Below are 13,756 nucleotides of genomic sequence, written 5' to 3' on the forward strand. Positions count from 1 at the left end.
ATGACCTTGGGCAGTGATTTAGAACTTGCCTCCAGATGGACTCTCAGGAAAGTTAGTTAATCCAAATTAACTAAAGGTGTGAATTCAAAGCAGATTAAACTGCATTAAACCCCTATGTGGAGACACTCATTCACAATTAAAATGGCCTTAATTTGGTTTAGTTTAATTCATTTCCAAAATGATATTCATTTCCAAAATTCAATGGTGTTTTACTAATCAACTTTAAATTCACTCCTTCAGTTAACTCAAATTAATTCTCTGGAGTGTCCCTATGTAGATAAGCCCCCAGTCTCTCTCTGCCTTAGTTCCCTACCTGTGAAAGGGGACTCAGAGTTCCCTACCTCACAGGGATGTTGTGAGGGTAAATACATTAAAGAGTGTGAGTTGCTTAGATACTATGGTGATAGGGGTCATATAAATTAAGTATCTTAGATTTGAACGGCAAATAGAGATGGGCCTGAACGAGAATATCAGATCTTACTGCCCTAGAAATTTGGAGGAGTCTGAATGCAGATTCAAACTCTGGCCCAGATCCTCAAAAGATATTTAGGCACCTCACCCAATCAATAGGAATTAGGTGCTTAAATACCTTTGAGCACGTGGGTCTTTGTGGTTCAGGCTCAAGTTGAATTGCAATAACAGCTACTGTTCAGATCATGCAAGCTATTGTTACACTACAGGCCGAGCTATGTTTTAGGTGTAGACCAGGCCATGGCATAGCAGCTAAAGACTATTAATAAATATAGTGCCATCTGTGTATTCACACACACTGAACATGGCCCCATCCCAAAGAAATATGGGGAGCAAGCGTTAGTGCGTGTGTGTGAGGGTGGAATTAAAGGTTAATCTAGACCCACCTGCCTCTCGGGAACATGAAATATTTCTCCCTAGGCTCCTCTTGACATTTTGGACAGGTTTATAACAAAGCAAATATCATTTTGAATAGTGAGATTATCTTGGTAACCCCTGTGATAATTAGGTTATTGCTGAGAGTCTAGACAGGGCAGCTATGGCTGGGGAAAGCTGGTGACCCTGACTCCCTGTGGTATAACAGCTGCTTTTCCTATTAATGGTTGTTTTATTTTGTTGGTGACTAATGCATCAAGCCACTGGAAAATGGGTTTCTCTCCCCCAGCCAGTCAGCATTCAAATATGCAGCCCCTATCACTATCTGGCTATTAATTTTGCCAAAAGAGGCAGCTTTTTTTTTTTGGATCAGGCACAGAACATGTTAGCGTCCATCCCTGACACGAGGGCTTTACATTCTCAGCATGAGGACCAAGGCTTCTTGTGAAGGCGTGCCAGCACTAGGAATAGAATGTTCTTCACTCAACGGGTCTGGCTGTCAGCACTCTCGCATGTGTTTTTCCCATTTGCAGAGCTCCCTTTTTGTTCAGGCAAAGGCTATCTGCACCCGCCATCTGTTTCTCTTGTAACTCCTCTGTGTGAGCTGATGGCTGCATTAGTGATGTCACGCTGTAGCTCACGCTTTCCACTCCTTCACACATGAAGAATCAGTGGCTGCAGCTGCTGGGTGGGAGTGTTGATGTGCCAGTTTACATACATCCACTGCTTGCCCACTGGCAGGCAGAGTTAAAGAAGTCCCTGAAGATCTGTGGGGCAGCTGGGTAAGGCTCTGGCTCTGCTTTTGTGAATTGGAAACAAGCAGAGGTTTATTTCCCATCAAATAAGTTTTGGCAGATGGACCTCATTCATTATGCCTGGTCTCAATGTCAAAGTAAGTCAACAGCCATTACACCATTCCCACCGTATGATGGGCTTGGGTTAGAAGTCCAGTTGTGATCCAGGCTGTGCAGTTCCATTCAAAATAGAAGTAGGATCGTGCTCTTGATCTTCAGAGTATTAGTGAAGATAAACACCACCAGCCAAGCCCACCCTGCAACAAATCACAAGCAACCTCATAAAGACCCCACCGGACATTATGTAAGTGTGGAACATTCTCAACAGCCCCTCCCGACTGATCTGGAAATTCCATGTGCAGTTGAAAGGAAATGCTCCCTCCTTGGGGGCAGAACTAAGGGAGGGAAGGGGATAGAGACTGTGCTGATTTTCTGCACCCTGGATTGGCCAATTCCCAACGGGCTTCAGAGGCCACACTACACTGCTGCTAACCAGTTGTGTAACATATATAAGTTACCTTGCATGAGACAGAAGGAGCCTTATGTATCCACATGCATAAGGATACCAGCTGGGAAACAAAAGAGGCTAAAAGGGAGCAAAGTTTTAAGGTTGTGACTATAAAGAGGGGACGCTTGAGTGGCTAGCGCTAATTGAAACAATCAGTTCTCCTTCTAAATTAAGATGAGATTATTGTTAATATGGAACCCAACAGGTTGCTTGGCACTTTACAGACGCAGAGGAAGGTATGGCACTTGCTCTAAGGAACTTGTGCTCTTATTAAGCAACATACAAAGGCTTGGGAAGAAGAGCAGATCCTAACAACCTTTCAGAAAAGCCCTATAGAATGTAATAGAAACTGATCACAGATCAATAGGTGTTTGAATTATCCTGTAGGACTTAATTGTATCCCAAGTATAGAATTCTATAAAATTGTTCAAAAACTAAGGAAAGCGAATGGGGATCCTTTAAAATTCCTTTAAAAACCTGTTGCACTTCTGTTAAACTCTGTTGGTTTCATCCCTATTAATTCCTGTGCTACTTTGTTATCAGGAGATAAAGCAATGTGTTTCAACAGTGAGGATTAGCTCTTGTTTTGTTCATTCTCTGATTTTTATGTGGAGTTCCAAAGAGATTACAATCAATCATATCAACCTAAAAAAATAATGAAAATACTTATTTGAGTAGGAGGTAGGAAACAGGAGAACAATCTGCTTCCTACTGTGTTAACAGTTCTATTTTCTCTCCTCTTATTGTCAATGGATTTGAAGCCATAATTGCCTGGAATCAGTTAAAAAAAAAAAAACTTTAAAAAACCTGGTTACCTGCAAAGCTTTAAATAGAAGTTTAATATCTCCATCCATCCATCCATTCATTCAATTTATTTCACTCACAAAACTTCTACAAGCAATTTTAAAATCCAAATGGTTTGGCAAGCTCCCGCTGGTGCTTACCTGCCAACCCCTAAGTTCAGGTTATCAGCTGTGCCTTGCAGTCCCAGATAACAATTCACATGAAGCATCATTCCCAGTACCGTTTTGAGGTGTTTGCATGATGTCAGCTCTTGCAAGCAGATAGAAAAAGCTGAACTCTGCTCATAGCAGCTTTCCAACCATTTTTAAATTTCAAATACATTTCTGACATTGTATTACATTCTCTTCTTTTCAAGTAGCCATTATCAAAAATAGATGGTAAACTCTTCAGCGCAAGGACCAAGCCCACGATGCTCAGAAATGATGTGATTTTGGGTGCTCATCTTTGGACACCTGAAAGAAGACTCCTGATTTTCAGAATGTGCAGCCCACCTACCGTCTGACCATCAGCCCCCTTTAAGTAGTCTCCAGTTGGGCACCCAGAAGGGAAGCACCCCAAATCACTATGGACTTTTGCAAATCTTGTGTGTGTTTGCCATGGAGTTCTCATGGCTCTGGCCACTATTAAAATAATCAAAGTAGTTAACTCCCTGCAGGCTCCTTTCAGTCCCAAACTGCTTTTCTTTCCCTGCATTTATTAAGCTGGGATGGAGAGGATCTCGATACTGCCCCGATACTGCCTAATAGCAGAGACTCCTTACTTCAAAGGATAGTAGCTTACTTCTTCCTGAGCCTTTTAATGCTGATTTTAGGCTTAAGCAATTTCCTTAGGGTACATCTACACTGGAGCTGGAGGTGTAATTTCCAGCTCGTGTAGACATACATGTGCTAGCTTTGAATAAGCTAGTGTGTTAAAAATAGCAGTGTAGCCATGGCAGCTTGGGCTAGCGGCTCCAAGGGCATTCCAAGGGGGCTGGTACTTGGGCGATTTGCCCATGCTGCCACAGCTTCAGTGCTATTTTTAGCATGCCAGTTAATTCAAAGCTAGCACATCTACATCACCGAAGCTGGAAATTACACCTGCAGCTGCAGTGTAGACATACCCTAAAACAGCTTCCTGCCAGAGCTGGATTTTGGGGTTATGCACAGGGCTGGTCATAAATTTTCTGTCAAGACTGTTTTTTGGACGGGAAACTGGGTTTTCAACTTAAACAAATTTTTTTACAAAAAGTGTTGCTTTCTGCCAAACATTGGATTTTTTCCCACTAAAAAACGGAATGCCCCCGCACCCAGCTATATTGGACAAAAATCATACATTTGTCAGTATTCAAATTGCTCCTGAAAAATCAAAATGCTCAGTAGAAAATGGAGACAAAAGCAATTTGTTTGTTTTTTTTCTGTTGAAATCATGCATGTGGGACCAGCTGTAATTGTGAAACCTGTAGCTGAGGGAGCCCCCAGTTTTGGGGACAGCTGTAATGTGCAACTGTGGCTGAATGTAACAGCCCTGTGCTAGTCTCACTGCACTCTCCCCATTCCTCTCTGAAAGACCTTGCTGCCAAGCATCTTCCTCCATGTGTCCTAAATGTCTGGCCTGGTTTCATTAACCTCTTGCTGGAACACCTGCTCACCCCATAGGCATCTGCCCCCTCCATTCCCAAAGTGCAGTTGTGTACGTTTCCCCTAGCAGCTCCACTAGTAGCTGTCTCACACCTGCTGTGTGACCCAATGTGCCAGCAGCCTTGCTGTTGATTAGTACAGGAAAGGAAGTCCTGTCGGCTCCCAGCTATAGCTGAGAGGCACAAACTGCAGGAGGAACATTGCAGCAACAGCACCTAGACAGAAGTCAGTGGTAAGTAGCCCTCTAATCCTGTGTTGAGACTCTGGTCAGGGAGATGGAAGGTTAGCAAGGGAAGGTGAGAGGAGACCTGAGAAGTGGAGGGGAAAGGAAAAAACAAACATGTAAAGAAGGAAGGAAGAGAAAGTCTGAGGATACCAGCATAAGGTAGGACTTGAAGCTTGGGCTTGGGTACAGATTAAAAAATATATATACCCAACCACATCTGGATGGGAGATAAGGGAAAATAACGGGGCACACTGAACAGGGTTGTGTGGAATAAAAAGAGAGGAGAAAAGAGCAGCAGGCTGAGTTCCTTTGGTTTGCCTGTATAATCACCCTGTCCTCCTCCCATCTATTGTGAGATGGATTTAGAGTAGGAGGAAGTAAGAGGAGAAATATAAGAGAAGAAACAGCCTTTTGTGTCCCTACTGATCAGGGAAATGAGTGTGAGGGAAAGAGAGAGTGGTTGATGCAGCAGAGTGATTTGTCAATTTTCCTGGCGTCTCCCTGTTAACAAGAGCAAATGTGATCTTGTTCTCAGAGTTGCCGCTGCATGTTTAGGCTTGGCAGAATTTGATTTAAAAAAAATAATTTGGATGGATAATATTGATATTTATTTTAAGCATTTTTTTCAATTTTTATCTATTTAAATTTTCACAGTTGTAGGATATTATGGGGGCCCAAACACTAGGGAGTGTCAGACAATAATTATTTAATGACAGATGTTGAGATTCAAAAAGTTAAAGCTTTATAACTATTAAAACACAAATTGCCAACATCACATGTCAAAATATAAAAAATAAATACCCTTAAATCACACTCTACTAAGTTCCCAAGCAGCAGTTTTCTTTTTGTCCCTCTGTACATTTCAATTATTAATGGAAATATTTCCCCATCACTTTGTGTGTGTACGGCGGAACTGACACTTAGCGCTATAATCTAACCTTTCCAAGCTTATGCGTGTTGCCAAGGAGAGACTCTCTTTCTGAGATGTGACTTTTGTTCTGTCTTCAGTTGTTGTTTCCCTTACTTTACATTAAGTCCTTGTCCTTCTGCCTGAAAGTAGTATGACTGTGCTTGGGGTATTTATAACCAAACCACGGGACAACTGCAGGTGTACCCCCCACTTCCTCCTTCAGCAGCCACCCCAGCTTTGGTGGACTTCAGGAAATGACATGATGCCTGTGGAGGTACCGAGCTCGCTGTATGTGCAGCCAATTCTATCAGGGAAGGGGTTCTTCCTATTGTCCGTCATGACATGAGATGTCCCTGCCTGTCAGCACCATTAATAAGTGCAAGCAGGGAAAGGAGAAGGTGCCTCTATCAATTCAAAGCATTCTTCCACCTTCCAAATTGTGAGTATAGGTAAGAGATATACCAGGCTGGGGTAGGGAAGCCAACAAGTCTTGTTGTTCACCAGCAGGTAGAAAGCTTATGTAGCATTTAGAGCCATTCTGCTAGGAAAGCTGACCAACCACTCTCCGCCCCAGGTTGTCCTGCTAAGCAGTCACCATACACCCAGCCTGCAGCTTGCATGTCTCTATACTAGAAAGAGCATCTCTGATCTTCAAGTCACTGGCATGATCAGCTGCCTAGCAGCAGCAGCCAGACATGCCCTTATGTTTTTAGGGGGCATTCCATAAGTTTCCCTTGGGCAGTGGGCAAGAGACATCCAAACATCTCCTGGGAAGCATATGTCATATATACAAAGCCATCTTCATCTTTGTAGTCCCTGTACACTTCAGCCAATGTCAGAGACATACTGGCCAGACTCTTGTTGTTCACCAGCGGGTAGAAAGCTTGTGTAGCATTTAGAGCCATTTCCCCTAGGAAAGCTGACCAACCACTCTCCGCCCCAGGTTGTCCTGCTAAGCAGTCAGCATACACCCAGCCTGCAGCTTGCATGTCTCTGAAGGTGATACGTTGACTGCATAAAGGTCCTACTTTTCCTTAAAGGAAGCACATGGAAGATTTTAATTATCTTGATTGCCTAGTGGCAGGGCCCCAGTCTTCCTACTATTTCTGTGGGAGTTACTCATATACTGCAATGGTAGGACAGGGCCTCACCTGTTGAAAGAAAAATAAATCAGGGTCTGATTCTCTGCTGCCTTGCACTTAGTGTAGTCATTTATTCCTGTGAAGTCAGTGTAAAATGCTACCATGGGAGCATTTCATACCTACTTTGCAGAGGTGCAAATGATGATACAAAGTGCAAGGTATATATAGCCTCTTTTGGACATCATCTAGAATCAGACGCTACCCCTCAATTTTGCTCATTATTCCAGAAGATGTAGCGAAGTACAGAGCTTCCACACCCCTGTCTGTCATGAATGGCACTATTCATTAATAGGAATGATTTAAGTGTACAGTTGCCCTTTATGCAGTTGTGTGCTTTCCTGTGTAAGAACACCAGTGGTGCAGTTATTACATAACCCCATTTCCTGGGGCCTTTAAAAGGCTTCTGGGCAGGCAAGTCCAGCCCTTATTTAGCACTTTCCTCAGAGAATCTCAAAGTGCTTGCAAACCGACAGGTAACTGTGATCCCTATTTTATGGATAAGGAAGTTGATCTGGTGCAAGCTGTGTGCCTCATATATAATTTAATGCTGTAATCGGCTGTAGTGAGGCACAGCTGGGCCCCTCTTGTTTCTGCCCTCACGACCCAGTCAGGGACACCTCAGGTTGATGCAATCACAAGTGTACTTTATTTATATCTATTTCCCACCACCACCACCACCACCTTACTATCTATATACAGGATTTTACAGCCAGCCTTCACAAACAGCAGACCAGTACTGTCAGCTTCTGGCCTTGGTCTCTTTCTTCTCCCTCCTCCCAGTCTTTATAGCCCCTGGCTAATTTGGCTAGCAGCTGTTGCTAGTTGCCAGGCAGGCACCGGTCTATTCAGCCAGCCCCAATCCATTCCCCTTAATTGGGGCTGGCATGGCAGGGGGCTGTTCCAGAGGGGCCAGACATTTTGGCCCCAATCCAGCAAAGTACATCAGCACATGAGGGGTTCTATGCTTAAGTGCTTTGGTGAGTTAGGGCCAAAATGCTCAGCACCTTATAGGAGTGAACCTATAATTTGTGGCAAGGTCAATATTAGCATCCAAATTTTCTGTTTCTATTCCTAGGCTCAAGCCCCTTGTGTGCAAAGAACTCAAGTTCATAACCCCACTCAGAAACAAGGGCAGATTTACTGCTATAAAATGATACCCCAGTCTTTGCTCTCTACATTAAATAGAAAAGTGTGGTGGTATTTACCTCCTATACATTCTAGCAATGGTGCCCTTCACTGCAATATCAGTGCACCTACGTGTGTAATATCTTAGCTAAACATCGACTCTTTGAACAGCAGCTCTGTTGGAAGGAGCCCTGTGGTTATCTGTTGCACAGGTTGGTTCTGTAGCCAGCACAGCAGGCTGCTCTCTCACTTTGCCCCTTTCCTAGTTGGATTAAATGACACCAACTCCCACAGTTCAGAGGAATGCACAATTTATATTCAAGCCAAGGCCACATCATTACCAGGCTAACTGCAACGGAGCTGGGTAATGAATCCCTCATGCTGGGTTCCTTACTGCAGGAAATTTTAAAACCTCTGCCTCTGAAGGTAGTTATGATTTTTTATTCGTATTTGCTTTGACACATCCCAGGAGGGGCAGGTTGTTACTACCCAGTGACGTTGTATTAGTTCATGGGATTTTTAAGGTTCAGACAGGTTGTTAGCATACTTTATAATCATCTTTATGTGGTTCACGTTTTGTCTGAGGCTGTAACTCAGCCCCACGTTAAGCCTCAGGCACCAAACAGTCTAAATGTCATCAAAAGCTAGATGACTCAGCACTTGCACCCCTGCCAGCCTAAAGATATGTGGCTGCTGAAGTTATATAATCACCCAATACTTGGAGCATTTCCCTTTTTTATGGGCTATCACACACACCCCACCATGGGACAAAAACAGGTGAGCCAAGCTCTTTTTAAAAGAGGCTAGAAGGCACAACAGTTCTGGATATTGTAAACCTTCCTTTTGTCCCTACCCAGCCAAGAGAACCTTGCCACTGCTCAGGAATGCACTCCGTTGTGCCTGCTGCCCAGGTACCTTCCTAGCTCCCTGAGGGTCTGTAACAAAGGACTGCTTGAGCTCAATTAGAAATTATTTCCACTGTACCTTTATGAGCGCAAGTGAGAACAGTCCATGTAAGACTCTAGGATCCAGCACTATACTGGGTGTAGGTAATATATACACTGGGGGATATTGCTCTTTTCAGTGAGCCAGTTGGGTCAGTGATTTCTTTGAAACTTCCTTTGTTTTGTGAGCTGTAATAACTCTCAGTGAGATAGCTATCAATTGGCAGGCTACTGCACTAGTATTAATTATAAAGGACTTGAACCTGCATCCAGCTCTGCCCCCAGAGTTCACAGGTACATCAGCACACAAAGGGACCCCCCCCCCCATCTGCAAATGTTTATTTGGAGGAAATCAAACATTCCCCCTTTCCAGCTGCAGTCCTCTTTTTCCTACCCTCTCTAAGCAAGCCTGTGCCTGTTCCATAGCAAAGTGGTTGCAGTGCACTGTACTACCTGTCCACATAGCATGGAGGTTTCTACAGATTACGGGGACATTACAATAGGTTTTGGGTGGTATGGGAACTATTGCTCTATTAAATTGACAAGGAGGATGTAGTTACCTTGGCCATAGTTACACCATATTCCCCCTCCCATCATAGGGGCAAAGGGGCTTCAAACTGTAAATACATTTCTTAAATCCATACTCACATCCATTTAGTCAAATGGATTTTAAAGCACCACCTTTGAAAATAGTGCCTTACTAGTTTTTAAGAAAAGACATTGGGTAGGGCTGGAGACCCTATTCCAAGACACCACTGTTGTATTCAGCAGACTGCCATTTGATTAATTCAGAGTGCACTCTTAAGAATTCTACTCTCCTTACAGTTTGTGATGTGTCCTGGAGGAAAGGGAGATTAGAGTGACACTGTTCTCCCCTTTAAGAAGGCCTCACCTAGCTGTTGCAAGATACAAAGCAAACTGCCTACTCAGCCTAGAGCAGAGTTCAAAAAGCAGAGTAGCTTAACCTCAAGCTAGAAATACTGTTACAACTGTAGAAAGTGCTGCATGGACACTCATGCTTAATATCCTATTTTGGACATGTAATTAGTATTTTAGGTAGATATGTGAACTCAGATGCTAGTCTAGTCAACTAATTAAACAGGCTCAGCCCAACAGATCATACAGTAGCTTTCCCATCATATAGTTCAACAGGAATATTTCCATAAATAGCCAACTGACCTATATAAAATCAATCAATATGCTCTATGTTTTATATGTGGTGCTGTACAATCTAAGTTAGTGATGTGTAGCATGAAGTTACTCCACCATCTTTAAAGAATATGTGCACACAATCCACCATTTCAAGTTACTCCACAACACTTTTCTATATATATACACACACACATACACACTTCCTAGATTAATATTAACTTTCAACCTAGTCTTAAAAGTATCTTTATTTGATTCTGTTAGGCTCAGGCTTTAGAGTTCCCTTAAAAAGCAGTTACATAACTTAAACATTGACATTACAAAAAGGATTCTAAAGGTGCAGTTCAAAAAACCCACTAGTGTCTTTTCAAATATAAAATATATATATATATCTCCAAGTTACTTATCTAGGAATAGAGCACCACCACTTCTGCATTAGTTGGTCCTGCCAACGTCTGGGCCATTAACCCTCAGTACAGGGTTTAAGAGCCCATACTAGAAAGAGCATCTCTGATCTTCAAGTCACTGGCATGATCAGCTGCCTAGCAGCAGCAGCCAGACATGCCCTTATGTTTTTAGGGGGCATTCCATAAGTTTCCCTTGGGCAGTGGGCAAGAGACATCCAAACATCTCCTGGGAAGCATATGTCATGTATACAAAGCCATCTTCATCTTTGTAGTCCCTGTACACTTCAGCCAATGTCAGAGACATACTGGCCAGACTCTTGTTGTTCACCAGCAGGTAGAAAGCTTGTGTAGCATTTAGAGCCATTCTGCTTCTAGATTTAGGAGAAAGAAGGGGAAAGGATTATTTTCCCAATACAAGCTACTTTTGAGGAGTTCACTTTTTTGGCAGTGTGTATTAATCACTTTGACAAATATAATGACAGATATTGCAGTTGTGATAAACACATTTATCATCTTATACTTTAGAGATGAGCCAGAATGCTTTGTAAATCAATATGGTTTAACATCAGTAGGCAATCAAATAGGTAGATTTAAATCCAGTCTTATTGTCAAATCCATATTTTTCAAAGTTTGTGGCTTTTATGCAAGTCTCCCTAGTCAAATATTTGAAACAGAAAAGCTCTGAAATCAGGGCTTTGTTTACTCAATTGCAGTTGCTAAATACTAAGCAGAGAGCAGAAGTCTCTTCAGCACTGTTCTACATATGGTGCAAGATAGAGTATGGCTTTAAACCTTTATTTACAGACATATTCAAAGCTTCACTCAGTCTTAAGAGAGATTTGTCCCTCTCAGAGGGGCTCAGCTCCTAAGACAGTTAGGCCTGTTTGCCCATCCACCCACACATAGCCTCTTTGTACTTGATGGAAGCCATTGTATTATATGTTTCAGAGTAGCAGCCGTATTAGTCTGTATCCACAAAAAGAAAAGGAGTACTTGTTTATTTGTTAGTCTAAGGTGCCACAAGTACTCCTTTTCTTCTCATTGTATTATATGGAGATCATAGGCTTTTTAAGGCAATGGTCTTTTAAAGACAGACATACTCTAGAATATACTTAAGAATTACAGGGGTAGAGAACTTCTTCCCTATAGAGCTTCTCAGCCAATGACCTCAGAGCAATTTACAGGCATTTTCTTCACACAGCCCACACCTGAGACACTTCTGTCAGTTTACTCAGGTTCATAGCAAATCAGTAGCAGTGCTGGGACTAAAATCTCAGAGGCCTGGTTACCAGTCAGCTCCCTTTTTATTTAAGTTCTCACCAGAGGCAAGCAGGACATGAATTAGTCAGAAACCCTATTTACTTAGGCTCATGGACAAACTTTGTGCTTCTATGCAGTCACTGATTTCACAAGAAGCTCTGAACAGGTTTGGAAAGAAAGCTTATCTTAAAAGAGCGAACACATTGCAGGTTTTACCTCTGTTAGAGTCATGCAGGCAAAAAGAAGGCCACTGACTAGATCTCTGTGCTTCCCACACACAGCACTCAATACAACCGAACGCCCCCTTGACGGAGTACTAGACAGCCTGATTCAAATTAACATCTAGATTCCAGATCTTGCAAGCCACAGCATAAGAGCAGCCACGTTTGTAGAGGGCCAATTGCTATTCCAGGGTTTGCTACATACCTAATGATGGTTATAAACTGTGTCATGGTCAACTCCTGAGGAACAAGAAATTTTGTTTTGTCCAGTAGAGGAAGATATTTTTCTTTCTGATACCGTTCAACAATTACCTGTTTTTACAGGAGTAAACAGATCACTTTTAAAAGCAATTGAAAGTGTTTGTTTTTAAAGAAACAAAAAAAAGTCTTCAATGGCTGAGCTTTAAACTTATTTAAGAAAGGCTTAAATACTAACATAGCAAACAGAACAGAGATATATTTACCGGGATTTTTGTTGGGAACTTTGCCCGAATTCCTGCTACTTCTTCCAGTCTAGTTGCTGTGCAAAAGAAAAAACAAATATTATACACATGCATTCCTCAATCTCCAATATAGCTTAGCTATGTACAATACCCAGATGACTTACCAAAACTCTTTCTCAGTTTAAAAGGTCTAACAGATTGGCTGCTATGCAGAGTTTGCATCTTCTTTACTAGAAGACTTTGTTACTAGGGCTTAACAATAACAAGCAGCTCCCAGTACTCTACCACAGCTGAATTCAAACTGTGGGAAGTTGTTAAACTGAGCCCCTTATAAAGGCTTAGTTGTGACATCATGTTACTCCCTTACCCCACCCCCATTTCTCCCACACAGCAGGGGCGGATTCAACCTGGCTGCAGCTAGTTTACTAGGGAATGGTGGGGTCTGCCTGTTGGACAGAGAGAGGACTTCTGCCTGTGTTCTGTACCTGCAGAGGGCAGTGTACCTGTCCTGACAGGACATCCTGACACATTGTATATCCCATGTTATTTGTTTCACACCTTAAGTGTCAGAAGGCCTTTGGATCCCACTGTTCTTCAAGGGTCTCTACGTCACTCCAGACTCTGCTCCGTTTGAGGACAGCTGCCTGTGACACCTGCCTAGACCCATTAAAAACATGTTGCCGAGAGGGGGCTACAAGAGAGCAACTGCAGGCACTTCTTACTGGAGGGGCCCACTCATGAGGCTTCACCAGCACCCCCAAGCCCTTGCCAGAAGAAGATGGGACAGGGCTGAGGCTTTGCTGTATGCATCATGCTGGTGTTATTACAATATGCTATACCTGTAGCAAACTGTCATGTGAACAAAGTGCTGGGCCGACCTGCTTAGTCTCACTGCGTGAAATGAGGGGTTAATCAGTCATTTGCAGAGGCCTAGGCACAAAGGCCCAGATCTTCAGAGGTATTTAGGCTCCTAATTGACATTAATTTCAGTGGAAATTGAAATCAGTGAAAGTTAGGAGCCTAAATACCTTTGAGGATTTGGGCCAAAGGTCCTATGTGAGGGTTTAAGTAGGACATAGGTGGTGCACAGGCCTTGTGCTAGCTGTCTGCATGGCTGATTTCGCCCATTTTGAATTAAATAAGATTAACCACAGTGCATTGTTTTAGTAACCTACTGCGCTGTGTGCACCTGCCATTGCTTAACTCAGCTCCCACATTTTCAATCAGGCACAGGGATGACTAAACATAGCAAGAGAAAAGTCGGTCTCATAAAGGCTGTTCGCTACTGATATGTGGCCATTTTAGAGTAGCGATGAGCTTAGAACAGGAGAGGGGGGAGTGTGAATTATGATTTTAAT

The 13,756-nt window shown here is 42.8% G+C and overlaps 1 protein-coding gene across 1 annotated transcript; it reads right to left on the reverse strand.

Annotated features, from left to right (window-relative positions):
- Nucleotides 1-10,428: 10,428 nt before the first annotated feature.
- Nucleotides 10,429-12,697, reverse strand: MAP1LC3C (microtubule associated protein 1 light chain 3 gamma). The gene is made up of 4 exons (XM_074947063.1): nucleotides 12,563-12,697; nucleotides 12,420-12,475; nucleotides 12,161-12,267; nucleotides 10,429-10,845 (listed from the first exon to the last, which is right to left on the reverse strand). Exons 1-4 carry the CDS (start codon nucleotides 12,618-12,620, stop codon nucleotides 10,635-10,637), a joined length of 432 nt encoding a protein of 143 aa, XP_074803164.1. The 5' UTR covers nucleotides 12,621-12,697; the 3' UTR covers nucleotides 10,429-10,634.
- Between the last annotated feature and the right edge of the window lie 1,059 nt (nucleotides 12,698-13,756).

This window comes from Natator depressus, chromosome 3 (assembly GCF_965152275.1).
Source record: "Natator depressus isolate rNatDep1 chromosome 3, rNatDep2.hap1, whole genome shotgun sequence".
In the NCBI taxonomy this organism is placed as follows: Eukaryota; Metazoa; Chordata; order Testudines; family Cheloniidae; genus Natator; species Natator depressus.